Consider the following 27,369-nt stretch of genomic DNA (forward strand, 5'->3'; position numbering starts at 1 on the left):
CAACAAAAACAAAACAATTTTCAACAGGAAAACAGACAAAAATATTCTGTGGGTTGTTTGATTGTGTGATATGAAGGTAAAACAAGGTTTGTTTTGTTTTCTTCTGATATAACCTTAAATAAACACTAAATATAACCCAATAGTAGAGTCCTCATCATGGGACAAACAGAATAGCTTAAACAAACACATTTGTAATTACAATAAATATACATATATATATATATATATAGAGAGAGAGAGAGAGAGAGAGAGAGAGAGAGACAGAGAGAGATTCAAAGCAGAAAAATCAATCAAACCATCAGAACATGATCTGGTTCTGGTTCAGTTTTCTTGTTTAAGTTGTGTAGATTTGTATTCTAACTCATTTGACACTGTCAGTCTGAGGGCTTCTCTATATTCTGTTTTATTATCGTCTCTTTCAGCTATGCAGCTGTAATCTCCACTGATAGCTAAAATAATCCTCAATTCATTTATCATTGGAGAGTTTGTATTGGTTGGTCTAAAGTCATGCTGGTTCTGAAGAACCAACCCCTAACCCACATTTTCTGGCATTAACAAATAGAAGCCACTTAATTCTAGCTAACCTAAAACAAGAGAAGTTTGATCTGATTTAACTTGAGACAATGAGGAAAAAATGTCTATGTGTCTTTTTATTCAGTGTTTGTTAACTTCTGCTCTCAACTGAACAGTGCAGACTTGACACTTTGACCTTTACAGATTCTTCAGACTTTATCAACCAGTTTCAACTCTGTATCAGTGTGAGTCAGATAAACCTGAAGAAAGTGGAGAAATTAAGTTTGTGACTGTTTTCTTAAAACGTGCATGGAAGTATGGCTAAAAATCAGCAATGATATCAGTGAGGACTTTATGAACTGAAATGATTAAGATGGTGACAGCAATTAAATCACTGAGCTTAATTTGATGTCCTACCTCTCACCCTGCGGCTAAAGCAGTAAAATATGTGAATAAAGGCTCTCTGATTGAAACTTGTCCAAATTAATACGAAACCCGGAGAGAAATACACAAGAGTAAATAAGTTGCCAAATGCCAGTTTGTAAAATGTTCTGGTCATGACATCATAGATGAATATGTGAATGTATTTATTCTATATATAGAATAAATACATTCTATCTCCATTATAGAATCTATTTATCTATCATGGAAAAAGATAAATACAATCTTAACTTCTGCTCACTGAATTTAGAACTGGTTCATGTTCTGTGTAAACTTGCACAGGACTGAAAACAAAAGTCAGATTTATGTTTTTCCTGACATATGTATTGTGACCATGATTCATGATAACATAAAGAACATGTTTCTTACCTTCAGGATTTCCACAGCAGAGGGACCAAAACACTGCAATGAACAAGAATTGATTATAAAAACCTTTTTTTTAAGATGACATGAAACATTTACCTACAAACATTTAAAAAATCTTGATTTTGATGATTTTCCACTCACAGCTGATGAAAATATGACATTTATAATTAGAATATTACATAGACCAGGGATCGGCAACCCACGGCTCTTTAGCGCCGCCCTAGTGGCTCTCTGGAGCTTTTTCAAAAAATATTTGAAATTTTCAAAAGATGGGGGTGGGAAATATATATTTTTTGTTTTAATTTGGTTTCTGGAGGAGGACAAACACGACACAATCATTCTTAACGTTTTCCAATGCTATAAAAATGTGTAGAATATTAAATTTAAACATTTCCATAAACAAAGATTTGCGTCACAGCCTGTGACGTTTCTTCCAGCTGGGCGGGGCGCGAGGCAGGTGGCTGTTGGAAACAACCTGATGGGTGTGAGGTGGGTCATGGAGAGCAAAGAGGAAACAAGGAAAATAACCGAGGAGAGATTCTGCAATTCTTGGACCGAATCATTTACATTCATTGCAAATGCGGAAGGATTACCTGGATGTTTGCTCTGTAGCGAGAAGTTGTCAAATAACAGAAAGAGTTCCATACTTTCGGACTATAGAGCGCACCTTACTATAAGCCTAACCTACAATTTTGTTTTTAAATAACTGGCAACGTTATTTATTGAGCCGCACCAGGCTATAAGCTGCATGGTTCAAAGCGTGGGAACAAAGTAGTGGCTTATAGTCTGAAAAATACGGTAATGTGTTAAGACATTTCCAGGGAAGGTATGTTACATTAGCTGCTGCACACACACGACTGCACCTCTGCCCACCACAGCAACACCATCATCAAGTTTGCTGATGACACCACAGTGGTGGGGCTCATCTCAGGAGGCGACGAGTCCGCCTACAGGAGTGAGGTGGAGCGGCTGTTGGTGTGGTGCAGGGAGAACAATCTGCTCCTCAACAACTCAAAGACAAAAGAACTCATAATAGATTACAGGAGGAATAAAACGGACATTACACCACCAACCATTGGGGGAAAATGTGTGGAGAGGTTAGCTGATTTCCGTTTCCTGGGGGTCCACATTGAGCAGGGCCTCACATGGAACATGAACACCTTCAAGGTGATAAAAAAGGCCCAGCAAAGACTGTACTTCCTGAGGGTTCTCAGGAGGAACAACATCAAGGAGAAGCTGCTGGTGTCCTTCTACAAGTGCTCCATAGAGAGCATACTGACCTACTGTATCTGCGTATGGTATAACAGCAGCACTACGACTCAAAAGGAAAGCTCTCCAAAGGGTTGTGAATACAGCCCAAAAAATCATTGGCTGCCCTCTCCCCTCACTGGAGGACCTGCACAGCGACCGCTGTCTAAGAAAAGCACAACACATCACAAAGGACACTTCTCACCCCGGACCTTCTCTGTTCACACTGCTGCCTTCAGGCAGAAGATACAGAGCAACCAGAACAAGAACCAACCGTCTCAGAGACAGTTTCTACCCGATAGCAATAACAAAACTAAATGCAATCAAAAACAATCATTAATCATCATGAATGATGTATGTGAGAATGTGGCTGTTCTTATTTATTAGTTTTTGTTTTGTTTTTTCCAGTTATTTGTTATTTCTTACATTGTGTGTGAATTGTGAGACAGTTATTTTTTTGTTTTTAAGCATATGCACTGATTGATGGCACTTTTTAAATTTCGTTGTTCTTGTGACAATGACAATAAAGATTTATCTTATCTATCTATCTATCTATCTATCAAGATTAAAGTTGCATCTTACGCTCGATGTTGAGAAACCGTCCAGTGATGTTCGTAAACAGAAGTTACATTAAACACGCAAGAACACAATCCTGCCATAGACACATATTTAGTAACAAAGTGGTTGTTTTTATAAATTGATTAGTGATTTTTGTCAGTATGTATTTAGAATGACACTTAGCGATATTATTGTGTTTTGTTGCTCAGGTCCGAGGATGGTTGTGTGTCAAAAGAGAAGAGGATGCTGCCATGTTTTACCATTGCAATGACTTGCTTGGCATTTGCACAAAAATCAAACTTAAACTGTATTAATTTAATTTTATATAATTTAACATGTTCAAAATGCTGCTTTATTTTCTAGCTGCAGGTTGCGTTTTATTGCACTATGTTTGTTGCCCAGATAAGGGGCAAGTTATGCACATTCCGTTTTGTTGTTTGTTTTTTTTTTCTATCACACATTTTACAGTGATTATTTACAAAGAGAGATCGTCGTTAGGCAAACTGCACTTTGGAGCAGATTTTCCGAGTTCCAAGAGGAAAAAAAATTAAAAACACAAAACATTAATATTGTAACGGAAGGTAAACTTAAAGCATCATCGTACAACAGAGTCACGTGATGCGTCATTCCGTCCAGGACTCACTGCAGGGAAAATAAACATTTTCAGCAACATCATGAATGCTAATTATGTATACACTTCGTCATTTTGATATTTAGCTAATATAGCTAATATAAACACTTAAAGCTTGTTTTGCCTTCATTATAAACCTTATATAAGGCTTTTAGCTCCAGACAGATTTGTTTGTGGTCCAAAATGGCTCTTTCAACATGTTGGGTTGCCGACCCCTGACATAGACCAATGAAATAACACTAATGAGAGAAATGTGGGCAACATGAAAAGGACATTCAATACCTGCCTAAATGTTATTTTTGAAAGGTAGGCTCTGACAAACAATCCTCATTATATCAATATATCAATACAGAGCTATTTTAATTTATTGAATACGACTACAATAAGAAGGTCGACACCAAAAACCAGCTTTTGTTCAACTGACTTGATCTCTGCAGTTTCTCTGCTGCTGCAACAAATCATCCAGGCGACCGACCGAAATGTGACACGAACAAGATTTGATCATTTTCAAGTCTTCTTACGATTTTGAAATGTTTCACAGTTTGTTCTCGACTAACATCACAATTATAAGAAAGATCGTCTAAAATAGCAACGAGCTGCTTTCCCCACCCTGTACAATAATTGTATCAAAACAGTGAAGTGAAATCCAGTAATTTACTTACAAAAGAAGCCCAGTCTGCAGAGTAAAGTTTCCCCCATGTTCACTTCCAGATCTGCTGCACAGCTAATTGGAGCAGCTGCACTTTGCTCTCGCTAAAGTACTAAAAACAAAAAGAGAAGTTGCATTTAAGGCACTAAAAACTGTCATTCTCTAATGTGCATGTGTTTCCTTCCCTTTTACTCAGCGTTCATAAAGTTTGCAGGAGCAGCTTTGACCACAGTGAAGTGTTAGATGCAGACTTCCTGTCCACAGCAGCAACAGTAGAATATACTTTTGCTCTTTAAGGGACGGGCCACCTGCACAGACATTATTTTAATACAAATGTCTTTTAACAAAAACTCTTTCCACTGTTTAGTCTTTAACAAAGACTAAACCACTTAGAGGTTTAGTCTAATGAGGTTTCAAAGTTTTGTTCTGTTGTCATAGTTATTAACTGACATTTATTTATTTATATGAAATGTTGCATTTTTCAGCTATTTAATGTTACACTAGGCTCTAAAAAGTACATTTGATATATATATATAACATTGCAACAAACGTCATTTACCGTTTGAGTAGATTCACAGCGGATGTTCTGATGTTGTGGTGGAAATTTGGTTTTGAAGTCCAAAGCACAGGAAACCACCAACTGGGTTATTAAACTGAAAACATGAGCAGAACAAAGTTAATGTACCATTTAAATTTACAACAATAACATAATGTTCTGTATGGAAATATTTGTTAATGGTATTTATTTTAAATTTAACGTGCTAAACGGCGAGGAAAGCATGTGAAGACGAAAGGGAAAGAGGTTGCTGTAATATTTTATGTCTTCTGGTTTGTTGAGGATGTTAATTGAAAATGTGAACTCAGCGTCGGCGATGTGATTACTGGGCTCCAAATGACTGCAAAACATCTGGATAACTGCAGATGCTTCCAGGTCAGATTCTGTACAACTGAAAACAGTGACGAAAGCCCCGCCCACATGGTAACTGTTTTTCAAAATACCCACACGGAAACACTGAAAACATTTTTTTAAAAATTCTCCACCAGACCTGTAAATGGCATACCAAGGGTGTCCAAAGTTGGTCCTCAGGGTCCGGTATCCGGCATGATTTAGTTCTCTCCCTGGCTTAACGCAGGTGGATCCAATGGTGTCTCGTTAGAAGGCCTAAGAAGAATATTGACTTGCTGAAAAGGTTGTTTCTAACTAAAACATGCAGCATGCCGGCCCTCCAGGACCGACTTTGGGCACCCCTGAAATAAAACCTCGTCAGCATGCCTGTGCATGGCTTTGACATGCTAATGAGTTAGCTAGATCATTTGGACCAGAGAGTTATCTAAACCTGGCAGGACTCCGGCCCTTGAGGACTGGAGCTGACCCACTATGACCAACATGAGGTCAGTGGTGAGAATCACCAGGCAACAGAGATTCTAGCAACAAACCACAAGTGGGAATCTTTTGAAGAAGTCCTTGCAGAACCACCAAAAAACTTGTAATCCGTTGCTTTTGTTAAATGAAGCCTTTGGGGTTAAAGGTCACAGTGGGCGAAAAAACTGTTAAAAACATTCCAGTTGTTTTCTGGAGCGTTTTCCACAGCAAGGACAAAACTGAAATTGCTCCTACTGGATCAAGGGCTTCATATTGATCCTGTGATTAGGATCAATATCCAGTTGTAACAATTTCTAATTAACGTCTTTGTTTTTAACACTCTGGCTCAGAAAATTGCAGAAGAATAAACAAATGTCAGGCAGAACGAATATAGTATTCGTTCAAGGCTTGTGGAGCAAAATATTTCTCTTTCAAATTGTGGAAACTTGTTCATGTGCCTTATTATGCATGTAGAAGCATTTTTCTAAGAACTGTCGTCTTTATCACATCCACATAGCAGCTCTGCTGTGAAGAAGTAAATAACGGGTATAAAAATAAAGTGTGAAACGTTGCCAGAGTCTTTTTGCTCAACTCAACACGGCTTGAAAGAAGTTAAAAATGAAATGAACCAAGCATAAGATATTTCTAAAGCAACGTCTTTATACAGCCTTAGAATAAATTATTGTAATTGATGCCAGATGAATGTATTGCCAGAAAACAGAACTAAAACTAAGCTAAATGATTGAACACATTTAGCTTCAAGTGATTCATTTCCTCAATTTTGTGCCGAAAGAAAATAGAGAAGCTGTGGATTTAAAAAAAGACACAGAGATGACTGAGCTTCAGAAGTCTTGCTGGTAACATTCACTTCCTCTTGATGCACGATCATTTCACTCATTTATGAAAACATACATCTGCGTGTTCTGAGGCCAGTAGGTGATTTCAGACGTCTTTGTACCAAACTGATGCTGAAGAGAACACTTTAAAGATTATATCTCGCAGGAGACTCCAGTTATATATCATCTCTACTACATCAGGTGTGATGACGTCACACCTGACTGAAAAACAATTTGGCTATGTTCACACAGCAGGCAAATTCACTTCTTTTTTTGCCCTTTGCGACCTTTTTCACCACGATCTGAATGGCCCAATTCCCTCCATTTCACCCGTATTCTGAATGTTTTCTAAGTGCCTGCAGTCTAAACGGTCATGTTGCATTTAATCTGACTTTTATGTCATTAATATAAAACATGCATCGTAATTCTACGTCAGAAAAGTCCAGATGCAATAAATCAGGACATAAACAATGATTGAAACTTATGATATTGAATTTATGAGCCAAACCTGTGTCACTGAAAAGCATCACAAGTCATTCACCCGTCTCTTACCTCTGGCTACACATCCAAGTTGCAGTCAAGGCTCCACAAAAAGCCACTGCTATTAGATGTGTTTTCTTTTTATTAGCTTCCTCCGTGTTGAGTGAACTTGTGACAATACTTTCTGAATAAACAGTAAAATCGATCGATACACGTGTCAACGTACAAGCGCGCAGTTACTTCCGTAAACAATGCGCTTCTTCTGCGAAAGCGGGTCGTGAACCGCTCACTCAGAAATGTCATTGTGGTCGAGTTCAATTTGTATCTAAATGACCGTGCAAAAAATAAATAAATAAATGAAAAATCGGATATGAGCATCAAGACCTGTTGACAAATCGAGAACCCAAAAGACTAATCGGAGAGAGAACAGGGGTCAAGCACCTCAAAACAACCCAAGAAAGAAATAAGAGGCCAAGTCAGAAACAGTTCAGGTCAAATGACAAGAATGTCGGCAAACCACTGGGAGACAAGATGGCTGGAAAGTTGAGGCAGAGCAGCAGACAATGTGGCAGGTGAAAACAGGTAAGCTGTATAGGCAGCAGGACAGGATAGATGATACATTCAGGGTTGGCTGAGGGGGCAGAGTTCAAGCTGTGACACTCGGTGTGCAAAACAACGTTTCCATAAAACCACACAAAGAGGAAATGCTGACACCAGCAAATTCTTGGCCAGAAATATTCATACTTTGTGTATCATGTTCCTTATTTTTGTTGGTTCTTTGCATTAATAAGTTCTCAGAAATCAAAACGTAATCACCAAAAGTCACAGTATGGATCTGACCATCGGAGGCAGACATCAATGTTGAGAATACACAGACAAGTACAAGTCGACAAACAAGGAAGTAATTTGTTTGAATGTGAGGTCTGCTAAAAAGTCAGAATACATCATTTTAATAAATTGCCCAATTACCATAATATCTGGAATTTCACATTTTCTTTCAGTTCTGCGCTTATTAAAAGTCATGTGTGTCTGATGATACGATGCTGACCAAATGTCTCTTCTGAGTTCAGAGGATGAAATTCCACATGGACTCATGACCCAGACACTCAGGACGTTTACTGTGAAGCGAAAGTGATCCCGCGTTTCTTCACTTCAGACTTCGCACTTACTTTGAAAACAAGTGAGAGAGCTGAGTAAAATAAAATGATGATTTATCAAGTTTTTTTGAGAAATAATAGAAATGAATAAGATTAACTGGGCCGAGTTAGAGAGTTCAACTTTCCCTTCACCGCTGGTCCCACAAGGGGCGCTGGTGTCTATCTCTAGAGGAGAGGGGTGACGTTCACCCTAAACACATCTCAAAATTTCTGAGATCCACATAAAAAAGAAAACAACTCATATTAGAACTATCAGAGGAAACCAGATTACCTGGAGAGAATCCATGATTCATGGGAAGAAACTCCATGTATAAAAATCCCAGATTTGAGTCCAGTTCTTCCACGCTGTGGAGCAACTGGACTAAAACTTGTTCAGCCATCCAGCCATTTTGTTCAGCCATTTTATAACTAAGCCCAGGCGTAGTTATAAAAAAAGAAAAGGTGTTAGCAGCACCATTCTGTGTATCAACAGGAACAAAAACCAGAGTGTGAAACTAAAAGCCTGAAATAACTGCAGCTGAGCTGTAGAGCTCCTTCAGTGACAAACTGCTGCACCCTTAATGCACAAAGGAGAGTTACTGTAGATCCAAACTCTCAGAAGCTTTTAAACTTTATAACCATCACTGCTTCCAACAAGATCAATGTCTTTGCAGGAATGCTTGCATTTCTACAATCCACTCTGTTTTTACTCATTTTAAATAACATTTCTGCACTAATGTTCTGTTGTAAATACTGTGCATGTATGTTGAACACACATGCACAGAAAGTGATACGACTCAGTTGCACATCTGTTCAATCATGAGTACAATATTTCTATTTCTAGTAACGGCACCTTATCTTTCATGTTTGTCTTTTACAGTCTTTTATTACCATTGTTGTTAATATTGTTTTTTATATATTGTTTTAATGCTTCAAGAACTTTTTGTGTGAACATTTATATCTGTTACACCTGAATGTCCCACTTTGCTGGACAATAAAAACTGTTTCTTTTTCTATTTCTCACATATGTGATATAGAGCCCCCTAGTGGTTGATGATGTTACAATTCAATTAATATAAAAAAAAAAATCTATTTTTACTTTCCAAACATTACCTAAATGTTCACAATTGACATTATTATGCTCATTATTAGAATGAGCATAATAGTGACTTATTAGGCTAATAAGTCAATATTTTTGCATACCTGTAATCTATATGTGTATTTTACCATTTATTCATGGTTGCTGATCTTTTCTGGAGGATTTTGCACCGATGACGTCTTTCTTGTATTTGTAAGGATTATCTGGCGCCCTCTTGTGGTTCAATGGTCTAAACTTCGCGTTGGTCTGAAATGAAGGCAACATGAATAATTAAACAACTTTATCAAAACGACTTATTGAAATTAAAGCCATTCATTCACAGCTTTTTAAAATATATTGTTAGCAATGGATGAAGCAATGTATTGTTTAATTTAATGTATGTTAAATTAATTGTTTAACTAATTGTAGCCATTAGAAGTGACAAATATGCACACAAATTAAACTTTTGTGGGACGATTACTGCAGACGGACAGTAATTATTAAAAACTAAATAAAAATTCCCAGAAAAATTTGATTTGATGCAACTTTCAATTTTACCATGTTTCTTTTGACTGGAAATATTTACATGTCAGAGTAAAACCCGATGTAGAAATACTAAAGATTTATTTAAGAGTAACTGCAGTCTGTAACACGATTATTAAGAAACAGAGTTAAAACTAAAATAATCATTACTTCAAACAAAACCTTAATATTTGGCAGCAACTCAGCAAATCTTACAGAAAAAAAAGAAATTATGGATTGCACAAACATTGAGTCACTTTTTTTATTATTGAAGTTCAATGATGTGACAGTCATGCATAGAAAAATCACCACTAAAAGTTTGCTGGTAGAAATATAATGGTTAATAAAAAGACAAATTAAAAACAGAAAAACATACAAATATATTTTTATCCAAGTTATGTTTTTTTATGGATGCGTATAAAATAAACAAAGCTTAAAACATCTGTATCAAAAATGTAGAAATGAATGTCATTGTTAAGAGACGCTTCCTTGCTAAACTCAACAGACACTGAAAATATTAAACTTAAATGTCCTTTTAAATGCAGCAATAACATCGTTGCACCTGAAAAGTGAAAGAGTTTAAAGGACATTTGCATATAATACAGCATGCTTTGAATCCACACAAAACTTTTAATTGATCCGTTTCAACTTTCGCGCATATCTAGCTTTTGTTTTCCAGTTTTATTAAATGTTTGTTAGTAAAAATTCTTCACAGATGCATAAAAATAGGAGATTTTTTTCTTTTGTCATGTGTTGCAGTGTAAGGTGGTGAGAATATGTGATGAACCCAGATTGTTGGGTGAGAAAAATGATTTAATGGTCCAAAAACACAATAATCCAGGCAGCACAGATGAGCAGAAGAATAATGCTGACAACTGGAACTAATGAATAACAGACGGGAGACAAAACGTCAAACTTGACTCGACAACTAGACCGATTAGACAAGGACCCGACGAGGAACAAGGAACACAGGTGGGATTAAACACACAGAGGGTAATCAGGGAACGAGACACACCTGGGAACAACCAAGGGGTCGACAGGACAACACGGAGACTCAAGACACAGAAACCCAAAACCAACACACAGAAAAACTCAAATCAACACAGAGAAAACCCAATCCGGACATTTTTACATTGTGATAACGTTTTTATCCAGAGGCATTCTGGATCTCATTTCAGAATAAACTTCTCCATCGGTTGCTGCACGGCTCCACTTTCCTGTAGAGAAAGAGAAAAGCGTCAGATCAAACATATTCATGTTTTTTTAACCATTGGTAATAACAGCATTAATAACAAAGCTGCTACTGCAAATGGTGTCAAATATGAACATTTTACTGTTTATTACAATGTAGCAGCAACATTTTACAGTGATAGAGGAAATCCAATACAAAGAAAATAAAATGCACATCTAGCAAATTATTTAGTATAAATTATACAGAAGCAGATTCAATATTACTAATTCATCTCAATACAGATTTCTCTTACCTTTATGTTGTTTTTCTCTCCGTTTTTACGTTTTGCTTTAGCTTTCAGTGGTTTCTAAAACAAAAAAGAAACCTCAGGATTTTGACCAGAGAACAATCATCTGTAGCAGATGTAGCTGGGTTTGAATATAAATAATAAAAAGTTACATTAGCTCAGCATTTCTAAGTTATATCAAATCACCTTAACTTTTGGGGCGATTATTAAGCAACATTTCTAAAAAAAATATTAACATCAATGAAAGTCGAGCAGGTATCCAGAACCCTAAAAGTCCTTTGCTGGTTCTCTGATCTGACATATTCTGCTGGTTTCTAGTTGTAGTAAAGGGCAGATGATTGTCTGACCTGCATGATGGGATGTAATGATCTGCAGTGCTGTTGGCATGACGACACATTTCAGTGAAAACATTGACTGCTGGAGCTGAACAAACTTACCTGTAGTTTGTGTTTTTATGCAGCTGTGCACAGAATCGTCCTCTGGGTCATCAGAACTCCCTGTTAATACAACGAATCATCAACAAAAACAAAATGATGTATTATTAAGGTAAAAAACATTAAATTACATTTAAACATAACTACTTTATTCTAGCTGCTGATGTACCACGATGCTGATCCTGATTCCCAAAATGTTCTACAGGAACACTGTGGGAAACGTGTCAACGCCTGAATATATTCATTTGTTTTTGATGTTTTGGAGGAATGATCATTTTTAAAGCCTTAATCTTCTTAAATGAGATCTTGGATTTAATTTGTTTCCGAAATATTTTGGATTTTAATCTCAGACCTTGGCAATCTTACTACTAAAATCAGTCAGTTGCTGCATCTCAACGTTCTTCAAGGAGTTTAACTTACTGTTCATAGTGGCTGGTTGGATTGACTCGTATTCAGAAGCATCAGCTGCAGAGCAATGACAATGTCAAGAGTAGAATAATCTGCATTTGGGATTTTAAAACCTTTTTCATTTTTTTGCAGTTTTCAATGTGATGTCTTCTTTAGTGTTATCTGCCACAAGTATGACACATTTATTAAAACACAGAATATTAAAATGTTTTTTTTTCTTGCTGCTGTTTAAAACTTAGAAAACATCCCACACATGAGGGCAGCATGTTTTCTGTAGCAGATGTATTGAGCATTGCTTTCATATCTTACTGTGTTGGACTGTAGAAAAATCCTAATCATGTTCAGGATTTTTGCAGGTTACATTTTAACAACAGCTCCGGTTGAATCAGATGTAAATAATGTTGAACTTTTTCTGTGTTTCTCAGAATAATGTCCAGTGTGGCTGTTTAAGGTCTTTGACAAATGATTATTGAAAATGAAATCATCTTGAATCACATTTTTAGGGAACTTATATAAAATATAAATCAAGGTTACTAACCGTGTAGCAGAGAGCTGTAAACTTGACTCTCTGTCTGGTTGGGTCCTTCATTTGTGGTCAAGCTCTGACTGCTGACCTCTGACCTAAATTATGCAAAAGGTTATACTGAAATAAATACAAAACGGATGGAAGAATCAGAGGAAAGTAAATTAAAGAGTACTGACCTGAAGCACCGTAAACCTGTGGATGGAAAAAAAGACAATTTGATGCATTATAGTGCAAAACTGTTTTTCTTTTTTTGTTCCTCTGTTTTGTCAAATCATCTAAAGGAATTTAAAACATTTGAAACTGAAGCATCGAAGTTGCTGCATATTCACCCTTGGACTGTTTGCAGCACAACATCAACAGCAGGAGAAAACCAAGAATGAATCCAACAACTAGTCCAACGATCAACATCACAGGAAACGAAGAGCTGACAGGACTGGATACAGTTACTGGAAATAAGAAACATTGAACATAAGAAAACATTTTTACCCCGACATTGAATGAAAAACAAGTTTGTGCCACTGTGTCTTTTTAGAGCAACCAGAGGAATTTCATTCATTCCTAACACAGTAAAATATCGTTCTTACATATTTTGGAAAAATGTCAACAATATCAAGAACAAGCTGCTAGGAAACTTATTTTGCTTATTGTCACTTTTCTACCTGCTATATTTGTGGTGAAAGACAAGATTTAAGGCACATCAATGACTCTGTTTATCTTTTCCCTGAAAAAATTGTTTACAAAATAAGAAATCATGAAAAGTTTTAATCCTCCTCACCTCTAACAGACATCCAGCTCCTTGGTGACTCTTTTCCTGAATGCTGACATTTGTAGAAACCTTCATCTGACTTTGACACTGCAGAGATATTCAGCTCCTCTCTGCTGTCATTATTGATGAGTTTATTATTATGATAGAAAAACACATTAGAGAGAAGATTTTGTTTTTTATCTCTGCAGTTCAGAGTAACAGGATCTCCTTCAGTCACAGGATGAACAGGGCTCACCAGGATAACACCATCATGATCATCATCTGTAAAACAATCAGAATATCACAGACTGTTGAGCCATTAATTGTTGTTGACATTTAGAAAAAGTTGCATTTTGAAGAAGTATTTTTAAAGTTGGTTTTATTAGAGTATGTGTGGTTCAAATTTGACCGAAAACAGTAATCTTTACATTCTCAGAAATAAAATCTTGGGTGTTTTTGCATAAGCGACTAAAATAGACTCACGTTAATGCAGCAGTTGCTCTTAATTGTTGATGATACGAATACATTTGTGATTGATTGCTGAAAGTTTTCAGTGATGACTAAGATGAGAAGTCTTAGGTTTTAAAACAAATGTGTGCAGGTCATTGGTCACTCATTTTTAATCTTTATGAAATTAGAAAGTATAGGGAATAATCTTATCATTTCTCCACAGATTGATTTATTCTCATCCAGACTTCAGTGATAGACAACACAATAGATTATGGAAGAAATGGTTGTGGACTGTTAGCATGCCTTATGGATTTGCAACAATGTTCACTTGTACAGAGCCCCAGATGGGACTTGGAAAATTTTTTCTCTTGCGTTATAAGTGTTGCGTTCCCTCGCAATGTGCTTACTGCAATATTTGCTGGTTCCTTTTGTATACAGTCACAAATGTCAACTTAAAAATTTAAATGTATACACATTTAAAGAGTCTTAGCATTTATTCTTAACTCTTTGGTGCAAAAAACTGACTGAAAATGGATTTATTCACTGCATGCTTATGTCTGCATTGAGATGGAACTGCACATGAAAACGGACCTTTAAACCATTCAGACTACCAACACAAGAGACACGATCAAAACCGTCAGATGACTGATTTGTCCGCGATAATAACTCAGAAATAGTCCAAATAGTTTAGATGTATTTTTATTTCTGTCCTTCTTACAGAAAGTTTCTATTTATCTCACAGGTTTGTGGTGCCTTTTGATCCAAAAGAAAAATAAATAAAATTTCAGATATTTTAGAAGGAGACATTAACATGCATAGAAAAACCTGATGAAAGCCTTTTATTATAACTGAAAGTACAAAGGCCACCATAAGAAATGCTTACTGTATTCAACTAAGCCATATTTACTTATCAGCACAGTATTCTGTGCTGATTTGTATGGAGCCCCATGGCCTCTAGGGGGCTCCACACATTTACACAATGCATATTATTAAATTTAACCACATTTTATGTTTCTGTTCAAAAAGCAAATGACTCACCTTTTACTTACTGGAGCAGATGTTTACAGAACAGTCAGAGAAAGAAGCTGCTCAGTTTTGAAGGAAAAACTTTTAACACCCATCCGCTGCATATGTTTACCACTTAATTTTTCTTTATTCATGTTTTAAATTTATGAAGAGGGCACAATTCAGGAATCACTAGGTTACTACGGGTTGTTTACAGTATTTTCAGGTATGATGAAATATAAATAATGTTTAAAACACTGGAAAAAGTAAAAACAACATGAATCATAACCTACCCTGTACAGTGATGTTGACTGCGTTGCTGAATTCTCCAGATCCAGACTCACACCAGTAAACTCCACTGTGATCCTCCAGTCTGTTAATGGTACATGAGGATCCATTCATCGTCCCCCAGTAGGAGCATTGAAAGTATGTTGGACCGATTAATTCTGTAAACATCGTCATCCTCCACTCGGAGTCGTTCCCACCACAGTTCATTGTGACAGACTGATTAATTAAATGTTGAACTCTGTCAGGACTCACTGAGAGAGAAGCTGCTGGATGAGAGTCTGAAAACAAGAAAATAATTGTACAGAATTTTTCTTAGTGTTGAAAAAATGTAAAAAACAAAGTTCATTATTGAGCTGTGATTGTAAAATAAACTGTAAAAAGATTAGTGGTTTACAGACATTACAGTAGGGAAGGTAAAACCAAAGACACCAAAAACAACAACAATAAAAGAAAGAAAATTACCTCAAATAAATTTTAATATTAAAGTTGTTATAATTTTTTTTAAGTGAGAAAAGAGTCCACAATGTCAGAGTTTCAGAGCTTTGAGGTAAAAAACTGAAATCAAAAAATATAAAAACTATCAGCTTTGCTAAATATTAATAACAGTAAACTGCTGCAGTGATAATCTGCTACTTTGTTACTTTATGGTAGTTAAAACAGAAATAGTCAAAAATGACTCCAAGGTTTTGACCTTTAAATGTCAAAAGAGAAGGAAATTTAAAAAACTTACAATCTTCTATCAAATATTTCTCAGAGTTAATCAAACTTCCAAATAGCACTTAAATAATATCATTTAAATATTTAAGGTACAATGGTTTCAGTTGTAACCAAAATTTTTCACCACATCAAAAAATATAAATGCAGAGGAACCCAAACAATTAACACATTTATGAATCACATGTTGAACCAAATCATAAAATCGTGCATCCATGTAGAAAACAAGCAGTTGAGTAGCCATGGACCTACGCTAACAGAAAACAGCAGTGAGGTTCTCCTACATTTATTATAAATAGTGAAGGACGACAAGAATTTTCAACCTGTTATTGAATTTGAAGTTTAAAAAATCAGAGCTTAATGAATGTCAAAGCAATTCCAAGAGACTCAATGTTGTTTATAAATGCATGTGTGAATAGAAATAAAATAATAAATAAATGAAGATTTAAAAACATCACACCATACTTCTAGTGTAAAACACTACAAAAACACTAAGTACACATAACAACCAAAACGACCGAAAATAAAACAACATACTAATATAAGTTCTCTCAGGTAACCGGCTGCTCAGTCAGCTTCTTCTTCATGTTATTGCAGCTTACCCATGCACCACAGCACCCCCTAGTGGTTCCAGACATTAACATTCTCTTTATTGCTTCTGGTCCGTCTCCATCAACACTTTGCTGTATTCTGGTTGTTCTTCTCTTCATCACTGTCTTTTAGCAGAAAGCTAAATAATTTTGACACGTTGACAGCTAAACTCATTCTACCATTAGACACTCCCTAGGGAACAACATTAGGCGATTGCTGCTTCCAACTTAATTTTTATTTATCTTTCTATTTCCAAAACTTTGTGCACCAACTATTTAACCAGAGTCAAAAGCTAATTATTTGTCAAAGATGTGCAAAACTTTGAAAAGAGATACATTCAGGTGAAATTAGGCCAATGACTGAGGATTACATTCATCAGTATTTCATAGCTTCAACAACACATTGTTTTGTTATTGTTATCAGAATAGTCTCAGTTTTTTATTCATCATCTTCTCTAACTTAACTGAGTGGTGTGTTTACCACTATTAATAAAACAACACATTAAACAGGAAGAACACAATACATTAGTCACAACATTAACTAGAAACCTGAGCTCATCAAAAGTGCAATGCAAATTGTGGAATAAAAATCCAAAATGAAAAAACAAAAACAAACTGACCTGCAGACCAGACAAACTTTAGTTTACTGTAATCAGAGTAAAACTTTGGTTCTCCTCTTCCTGCTCTGCACACAAATCCTGCTGTGTGAGTCGGTCCATTAATGATGAAGGAGTTCTGCTCAGTCCAATTGGTGCTGCCAGGATGCAACTCAAATCTGTAGTATCTGCTGGATATAGCAGTGACAGCTTTATACCAGAAGAACCTCCATCCTGCTGATTGAAGCTCCAAACCCTCACAGCTCAGAGTCACTGAGGCTCCAGGATTCGGCCATGATGGAGACACAGAGAGGACAGGCTGAGGGGGAAACGCTGGAGAGAGAGAGATGGTCACAAAAATGCTATTTTGTATTAAATTTCTAGTGTTGGAGTAACACTTTTCTCTGATGGATGAGAGATGATGAGCGCTAACGCCATGAATAATTAATACATTTCATGTAACTGTTTACACAAGTCACTGATTTTTAATGACTTGTCATGTGAATGAGCTTAGCATAGCAGAACATGGACAAAGATTTGTTCACATTTGTCATGGAAATGCAGCTACTCATTGTAACCTGCAGTAAAAGTTGATTCTCAGTTTTTGATATGCGTGAAAGTATAAAAAAACATTCTTACACACAGAAAGAAATATTTCATTAAATATTGATATTTGCTAGTAAAACCCTGTAAACATAATTTATACATGGTGAACTCACAGAATACTGTTAATGTGATGAATCCCCACTTTGTTAAGGTGAAACTGTCTCTTCTTCCTCTGCAGCTATAATCTCCACTGTTATAAGCAGTGATCATGAATTCACTGGATGTTGGAGAGTTTGTATTGGTTGGTTTCCATTCATACGTCCACTGAGTTCCTCCATCATCCTGGATCTCACATCTCAGAGTGACTCTCTCTCCTCTGTAGATCTTTGCCCAACTGGGATGTTGGATCACAGTTGGTGTAATGGGAACTGATCACATAAGAAACAGAGAGCAGATATTTTCATACAGAAAATAAAGAGACACAAACACATTATTTACCAACGTCTGAAATCAAATCAGACCAAACTTCTCTGGTTTAAGTTAGTTACAATTAACAAAATTATTTCTATTTGCTAAATGCCAGAAAACTTAGCGAAAATATCTTTTGGAGGATTTTTTATTATTTTTCTTGTAGCTTTTGACGCTCCAATCATGTCAAACAAGAAAGCAGTGAGTTTCAGGTGTGGCCCTAAAACACACCCACAGGTGTGTCTTCAATTAACTCAAATATGTCATTTAAACTATCAGAAGTTTGTGGAGGAAAACACAAAAGGTTTGACCAAAGCCAGACAGTTTAAGAGACAATTATCCACGATACTGAAAAAAGGTATATACATTTCTTAATTCAAAGATAACTACAAAAAAAAAACGTATCAAATCCTCTGTCTCTAACAGTAGGTGTCTAATATCTCTCATTATAAATGACAAAATAAAATGATCACTGGTAGAGAACGATAAAACAAAACATAGCAGTATTAGACATATAACATGCACTTCCTATAAATTACTGGCATACAGTCTCAATGTTGGACTGTATTCATTATATAATCACATTTGTGACAGTTTCTCCATCAAACAGACAAACGTTGCTGCAGTAAATCCTCCTACATTAATATCAACATAGAAATTCATAGTCTGGCTTAAATATCTGACAACATGAACAGGAGCAAATTTTCTGCTTTCAGGCGTCATTAGATGGAGTTACAGATGATGATCATCACACTGGAGTCATAATGTTTTTAACACCACTGATGAACAAAGAAACATTAAAGATGTTTCATTTCACAATAAAGACAAGTTTACCTGTTTTCTGAATAGTGACCTCTCTGCTGGTTTCAGTATAGAAAACTGGATCTCCTCTTCCTCCTCTGCAGCTGTACTCTCCTCCCTCTGAGACATAAATAACTCTGTATGGTTCACTGGTTCCTCTGAACTGATCTGCAGAATATTGTTGATCATTTCTGAACCAGTCAAACTTCCAGTCATCAGATTCGTCCACAGAGCAGCTCAGTATTATGCTGCCCCCTGCTGGTATGATTGTTCTGTCTGCTGTCAGTTTGGCTCTGGGTTCATCTGCTGTTGGATTCAAAGCAGAAAAATCAATCAAACCATCAGAACATGATCTGGTTCTGGTTCAGTTTTCTTGTTTAAGTTGTGTAGATTTGTATTCTAACTCATTTGACACTGTCAGTCTGAGGGCTTCTCTATATTCTGTTTTATTATCGTCTCTTTCAGCTCTGCAGCTGTAATCTCCACTGATAGCTAAAATAATCCTCAATTCATTTGTCATTGGAGAGTTTGTATTGGTTGGTCTAAAGTCATGATGGTTCTGAAGAACCAACCCCTAACCCACATTTTCTGGCATTAACAAATAGAAGCCACTTAATTCTAGCTAACCTAAAACAAGAGAAGTTTGATCTGATTTAACTTGAGACAATGAGGAAAAAATGTCTATGTGTCTTTTTATTCAGTGTTTGTTAACTTCTGCTCTCAACTGAACAGTGCAGACTTGACACTTTGACCTTTACAGATTCTTCAGACTTTATCAACCAGTTTCAACTCTGTATCAGTGTGAGTCAGATAAACCTGAAGAAAGTGGAGAAATTAAGTTTGTGACTGTTTTCTTAAAATGTGCATGGAAGTATGGCTAAAAATCAGCAATGATATCAGTGAGGACTTTATGAACTGAAATGATTAAGATGGTGACAGCAATTAAATCACTGAGCTTAATTTGATGTCCTACCTCTCACCCTGCAGCTAAAGCAGTAAAATATGTGAATAAAGGCTCTCTGATTGAAACTTGTCCAAATTAATACGAAACCCGGAGAGAAATACACAAGAGTAAATAAGTTGCCAAATGCCAGGTTGTAAAATGTTCTGGTCATGACATCATAGATGAACATGTGAATGTATTTATTCTATATGTAGAATAAATACATTCTATCTCCATTATAGAATCTATTTATCTATCATGGAAAAAGATAAATACAATCTTAACTTCTGCTCACTGAATTTAGAACTGGTTCATGTTCTGTGTAAACTTGCACAGGACTGAAAACAAAAGTCAGATTTATGTTTTTCCTGACATATGTATTGTTACCATGATTCATGATAACATAAAGAACATGTTTCTTACCTTCAGGATTTCCACAGCAGAGGGACCAAAACACTGCAATGAACAAGAATTGATCATTATAAAAATCTTTTTTTTTTAAGATGACATGAAACATTTACCTACAAACATTAAATATCTTGATAATTTTCCACTCACAACTGATGAAAATATGACATTTAAAATGACCCTACTGACACTAATGTTGGTCAAATCTGTTTTTCTGCTACAAAGCGAAAGAACAACTGTGATGTACGCGCCTTGTTCCAGAAGGACATCGTCTCTGTTCCAAATCTTATCTCTTTTTGGAATAACTTTGCCCCAAACCTGAACTGGGAAAAAAATCTGTTGTCTTCCATCTAAATATTTGATTATTAATAAGATCAAAGAAAAGTCTTTTAAGATGATCCATCATTTTTATCCCTGTAAGTTTTTCCTTCAACGATACAAAAAAGACATTGACACGAATTGTTCATTCTGCCAACTCTATGAAGAAGATCTCTGTCATTTATTCTGGTCGTGCAATTTCTCATGCATTTTCTGGCAAGATATTTGTACGTTTATTTCCCACACAATTCTTGATGACTTTTCCCTTACTTATATAAATGTGTTGTTTGGATTCTTCTCTTATCCCACTAATAAAACAAAACATTTTTATATTATCAATCTAATTTTATTTGTCACCAAATATCATATACATAAATCTAAATTCTCAAATCGTAAACCTCGCTTTTCAGCCTTTAAAAGAGGAATTCAGACAATATATTAGATCTCTCCAGTATTCAAAAAACAGAAAAGCCATTAAGACATGGATATGTGCTCTCACTTAATACCTTTCTGAGTTAACTTTTTATTTATTTATTTGCTTTTCGATTTGTTTGTGCTCGCTATATAACACCCTGGCATTATTGTCTTGTCTGTTTTGTATTCATTTGTGGTGTCAATATTGCTGTTTTGTAAACCACTTTATTATCAATAAATATACACACACACACATAAATAATTCCCTTCTCACCCACCGCAGGTGGTTCTTATCCTCTGAGCTCGGGTCCTCTACCAGAGGCCTGGGAGCTTGAGGGTTCTGCGCAGTATCTTGGCTGTGCCAAGGACTGCACATTTCTGGACTGAGATGTCTGATGTTGTTCCTGGGATCTGTTGTAGCCATTGGTCCAGTTTGGGGGTGACTGCCCCGAGGGCCCCGATGACCACAGGCACCACTGTGGTCTTCACCTTCCAGGCCCTCTCCAGTTCCTCCCTGAGGCCCTGGTATTTCTCTAGTTTCTCATGCTCCTTTTTCCTGATGTTGCAGTCGCTTGGTATTGCTACATCTACCACAACGGCTTTCCTCTGTTGTTTATCCACTACGACAACGTCTGGTTGGTTCGCCATTACCATTTTGTTTGTCTGGATCTGGAAATCCCACAGGATCTTAGCTCTGGCGTTCTCCGCCACCTTTGGGGGTGTTTCCCACTTTGATCTCGGGGTTTCCAGTCCATATTCTGCACAGATGTTTCTGTACACTATGCCTGCAACTTGGTTATGTCGTTCCATGTACGCTTTCCCTGCCAGTATCTTGCACCCTGCTGTTATGTGCTGGACTGTCTCAGGGGCCTCCTTGCACAACCTACACCTTGGGTCTTGTCTGGTGTGGTAGATCTGGGCCTCTATTGCTCTGGTGTTTAGGGCCTGTTCCTGGGCAGCCAGGATGAGGGCCTCTGTGCTGTCCTTGAGTCCAGCTTTTTCCAGCCATTGGTAGGATTTACTGATATCAGCCACTTGGGTTATTTGCTGGTGGTACATGCATTTATGGATCTTAGTTGTTTTGTCCTGGACTGTGGTTCTCACACTCACTAGTCCTCTGCCTCCTTCCTTGCGGCTCGTGTACAGTCTCAGGGTGCTGGATTTGGGATGGAACCCTCCAGATTAATATTCTTAATATCTAATGCTAATTATTCCAGCAGGGTATCTGATTACTGGCAGGGCATAGCTGTTTATCGCACGGATTTTGTTCTTGCCATTGAGCTGGCTTTCCTTGTGACCTCATCGAGGAGGTATACCTAGGTACTTGTAACTGTCCTCTATGTCTGCTATTGTTCCTTCTGGGAGTGAGACCCCTTCTGTACCCCTCTTTGTGATCAGCCGACCACACTTCTCTAGTCTGAATGATATCCCAATGTCCATGCTGTAGATCCTGGTGGTGTGGATCAGTGAGTCGATGTCTCGCTCACTCTTGGCATACAGCTTGATGTCATCCATGTAGACCCCCTTGTTGATGTTATACATCAACGGTATTGAGTCATAGGCTTTCTTGTAATCAATACAACATGTGGTTGGATGTACGAGGAGTTGGTGTCTGAGGAGTTGGAGAAGTTAATCCTTCATGAAGAGCAACCTCATGAAGTTAATCCTCATGGCTGCTCTTATAGCTCAAGGATCACTGATGCTGTAAATTCGCTCAATGAGGCCGTGTATCCCCTGGGTGGGGACTTGTAGTTAAGTCCCCACAGTTCTGACATCCAGGTTCCTCCTTTTTGCCATTTGTGTTGTATCTCGTCAATCTCAAGTTGTGATAGCAGTTGCCGTTTGCGGATGTTGGAACACTGAGCTACTAGTTGCTTAGCGCTTAGTGTTGACTGGGGATGTCGAAGTAACCATTCCTTCAGTCTTTGCATCTCTGATTAGGGTTACTTGAGTAGTAGCATTCCAACAGATCCACATTTTCATCTCTCGCCCATTTCCTGACACCTGACGCAGACCTTGTTTGGCCGGCATGTTATGCATCTTAGTATCTCTCATGGTATGAGAGACCGCCCTCTCGGGTGATATACTGATGCCTTATCTATTGAGCTATCCAGTCAGCTACATACATATATATACTGTATATGTATATATACACATATATACATACTATATATACTGTATATAAATACACACACACACACCCATACATATATATGTTTAAACATTTCCGTAAACAAAGATTTGCGTCACAGCCTGTGGCGTTTCTTCCAGCTGGGCGGGGCGCGAGGCAGGTGGCTGTTGTAAACAACCTGATGGGTGTGAGGTGGGTCATGGAGAGCAAAGAGGAAAAGAGGAAAATAACCGAGGAGAGATTCTACAATTCTTGGACCGAATCATTGCAAATGCGGAAGGTTTACCTGGATGTTTGCTCTGTAGCGAGAAGTTGTCAAATAACAAAAAGAGTATCATACTTTCCGGACTATAGAGCGCACCTTACTATAAGCCTCACCTACAATTTTTTTATATTTTTTTAAATAACTGGAAACGTACATACTTAAGCCGCACCGGGCTAAAAGCCGCATGGTTCAAAGCGTGGGGACAAAGTAGTGGCTTATAGTCTGAAAAATATGATAATGTGTTAAGACATTTCCAGGGAAAGTATGTTACATTAGCTGCTGCATCAAGATTAAAGTTACATCTTACAAGCTCGATGTTGAGAAGCTGTCCAGTGATTAGTGATTTTTGTCAGTATATATTTAGAATGACACTTAGCGATATTATTGTGTTTTGTTGCTCAAGTCCGAGGATGGTTGTGTGTCCAAAAAGAGGATGCTGCCATGTTTGACCATTGCACTGACTCAGTGGCGCAAAAAGTGGGTATGCAGTTTATTCAACGCATAGGGGCGCTGCATTAGAGAGGGCGCAAAAAGATGTGGGGAAATTTTTTTTCTAATCAGCATTTTATGTACATAATAGCTGTTTTGTATGAAATGATCAGTAACAGAGGAACAGCACTGCTAAGGCGCCCCTCCCTTCCGGCCAGCTGCTCTCCCCTCCTACACAGGCAGCTTGAGCAGTGGCCCTTCGAGAATGCGCTGAGGCTCGTTTCTTGTTTCTTTTAAATCTGAATTCGCCAACAGGGAGCTAAAGATGGGGCGGCAGAAAAAAACTCTGGGGTACAAAACAGAAAATTGAATAGGAGGAGGAATAAAGATGTTGGAGAGACAAAGAAAAGCTTTTCAAAGTGGTTGCCCTGTTTTTTGTTTCAATCTTTTCTAATTGTCCCGTAGGCAGAAATTTATTCACATATATGTACATTTATTATTATTGATACTTTAATTAAAGATGAGTTGTGCAAGTTTATGTCGATGGGGTAGGGGACCGGGGGCTCCGATGACATGTTCGCATACACCTCAGAAAGTATGTAGTTGCGCCTCTGGTTGCGTGTCAAAAGAGAAGAGGATGCTGCCATGTTTTACCATTGCACTGACTTGATTGGCATTTGCACAGAAGTCAAACTTAAAATGTATTAATTTAATTTTATATACTTTACCTTTTCAAAATGCTGTTGTATTTTCTAGCTGCAGGTTGCATTTTATTTCACTCCGTTTGCCCAGATAAGGGGCACGTTATGCACGTTCCGTTTTGTTGTTTCTTTTTTATCACACACTTTACGGTGATTATTTACAAAGAGCGATCGTCGTTATGCAAACTGCATTTTGGGGCAGATTTTTCGAGTTCCAAAAAGAAAAATTAACCCTTTCCCTGTCAATCTTCATATTAAAAATGACATCAAAAATCTCATTTATTGTATTTCTTTAATTTTGTCAATGCAACGAAACACAAAACATTAATATTGTAACGGAAAGTAAACTTAAAGCATCATCGTACAACAGAGTCACATGACTCGTCATTCCGTCCAGGACGCACTGCAGGGAAAATAAACATTTAATCATGAATGCTAATTATGTATACACTTCGTCATTTTGATATTTAGCTAATATAGCTAATATAAACACTTAAAGCTTGTTTTGCCTTCATTATAAACCTTATATAAGGCTTTTAGCTCCAGACAGATTTGTTTGTGGTCCAAAATGGCTCTTTCAACATGTTGGGTTGCCGACCCCTGACATAGACCAATGAAATAACTAATTAGAGAAATGTGGGCAACATGAAAAGGACATTCAATACCTGCCTAAATGTTATTTTTGAAAGGTAGGCTCTGACAAACAATCCTCATTATATCAATATATCAATACAGAGCTATTTTAATTTATTGAATATGACTGCAATAAGAAGGTTGACACCAAAAACCAGCTTTTGTTCAACTGACTTGATCTCTGCAGTTTCTCTGCTGCTGCAACAAATCATCCAGGCGACCGACCGAAATGTGACACGAACAAGATTTGATCATTTTCAAGTGTCCTTACGATTTTGAAATGTTTCACAGTTTGTTCTCGACTAACTTCACAATTATAAGAAAGATCGTCTAAAATAGCAACGAGCTGCTTTCCCCACCCTGTACAATAATTGTATCAAAACAGTGAAGTGAAATCCAGTAATTTACTTACAAAAGAAGCCCAGTCTGCAGAGTAAAGTTTCCCCCATGTTCACTTCCAGATCTGCTGCACAGCTAATTGGAGCAGCTGCACTTTGCTCTCGCTAAAGTACTAAAAACAAAAACAGAGGTTGCATTTAAGGCACTAAAAAAAATGTCATTCTCTAATGTGCCTGTGTTTCCTCCCCTTTTACTCAGCGTTCATAAAGTATGCAGGAGCAGCTTTGACCACAGTGAAGTGTTAGATTCAGACTTCCTGTCCACAGCAGCAACAGTAGAATATACCCTGCTCAAAAAAATAAAGGGAACACTCAAATAACACATCCTAGATCTGAATGAAAGAAATATTCTCGTTGAATACTTTGTTCTGTACAAAATTGAATGTGCTGACAACAAAATCACACAAAAATCATCAATGGAAATCAAATTTATTAACCAATGGAGGCCTGGATTTGGAGCCACACACAAAATTAAAGTGAAATAACACTACACGCTGATCCAATTTTAATGTAATGTCCTTAAAACAAGTCAAAATGAGGCTCAGTATTGTGTGTGGCCTCCACGTGCCTGTATGACCTCCCTACAACGCCTGGGCATGCTCCTGATGAGGTGGCGGATGGTCTCCTGAGGGATCTCCTCCCAGACCCGGACTAAAGCATCCGCTAACTCCTGGACAGTCTGTGGTGCAACGTGACGTTGGTGGATGGAGCGAGACATGATGTCCCAGATGTGCTCAATCGGATTCAGGTCTGGGGAACGGGCTGGCCAGTCCATAGCTTCAATGCCTTCATCTTGCAGGAACTGCTGACACACTCCAGCCACATGAGGTCTAGCATTGTCCTGCATTAGGAGGAACCCAGGGCCAACCGCACCAGCATATGGTCTCACAAGGGGTCTGAGGATCTCATCTCGGTACCTAATGGCAGTCAGGCTACCTCTGGCGAGCACATGGAGGGCTGTGCGGCCCTCCAAAGAAATGCCACCCCACACCACTTACTGACCCACTGCCAAACCGGTCATGCTGAAGGATGTTGCAGGCAGCAGACCGCTCTCCACGGCGTCTCCAGACTCTGTCACGTCTGTCACATGTGCTCACTGTGAACCTGCTTTCATCTGTGAAGAGCACAAGGCGCTAGTGGCGAATTTGCCAATCCTGGTGTTCTCTGGCAAATGCCAAGCGTCCTGCACGGTGTTGGGCTGTGAGCCCGGTGTTGCTATACCGAACATGGCTAACTCTAATTCGAAACGAGAGAGAATTGGTCAGGCAGCTGCCATTTTAAACAATTAGAGTTAGCCATGTTCGGTATAGCAAACTCTTTCTTCTTCGGCACTAGTTGGCGCCGGTTAATAATTCCTGTAATACTGGCACCCAGTGGACAGATTGTACTACAGCAATTTTGCTATTTTTAATCAATCAATCAGATTCATTTATTTCTATAGCACATTTAATCTACAAGAAAGTTAAACGTTCTATATATATTTAAAAGCACAAATATACTAAGTAATAGAACATACAGTGAGTCAACAATCGAAACTTATAGTTTAGGATCTACGCATGCGCAGTTTGATCCAAAAATTATGCCCCGCCTCTTCCGTGACAACTCTCACACATTCAAAAAGAGTCTCGCTCTCACACATTCAAAAAGAGTCTCGCTCTCACACATACATAAAACGAGTCTTAGTACTGTGTGTGTGTTCAACTTTAGTCTTGTGTATGTGAGAGATAAACGTCTGTGTGTGTGCGAGCTGTTAGCAGTGTATGTGAGCGAGAAAGTTAACGTTTCTGTGTATGTGAGCGAGCTGGTAGTTACGGTGGCCGACAGGTGCAAATGCGCAGCAAAAGAGAAAACATGCAAAC

At 37.6% G+C, this 27,369-nt stretch overlaps 1 protein-coding gene across 1 annotated transcript in view; it reads right to left on the reverse strand.

The window, feature by feature from the left end:
• LOC114157034 (basement membrane-specific heparan sulfate proteoglycan core protein-like) overlaps nt 1–25,789 on the reverse strand; it is a 67,117-nt gene extending 41,328 nt beyond the window's left edge. The window contains exons 1-3 of the mRNA XM_028037703.1: nt 25,525–25,789; nt 20,237–20,269; nt 18,904–19,176 (exon numbers count right to left, since the gene is read on the reverse strand). Of these exons, the coding sequence (XP_027893504.1) occupies nt 18,904–19,176; nt 20,237–20,269; nt 25,525–25,561 (343 nt within the window). The 5' untranslated portion in view covers nt 25,562–25,789. The remainder of the gene's footprint in view (nt 1–18,903; nt 19,177–20,236; nt 20,270–25,524) is intronic.
• Nucleotides 25,790–27,369: the final 1,580 nt, after the last annotated feature.

This window comes from Xiphophorus couchianus, chromosome 14, assembly GCF_001444195.1.
Source record: "Xiphophorus couchianus chromosome 14, X_couchianus-1.0, whole genome shotgun sequence".
Lineage (NCBI taxonomy): Eukaryota > Metazoa > Chordata > Actinopteri > Cyprinodontiformes > Poeciliidae > Xiphophorus > Xiphophorus couchianus.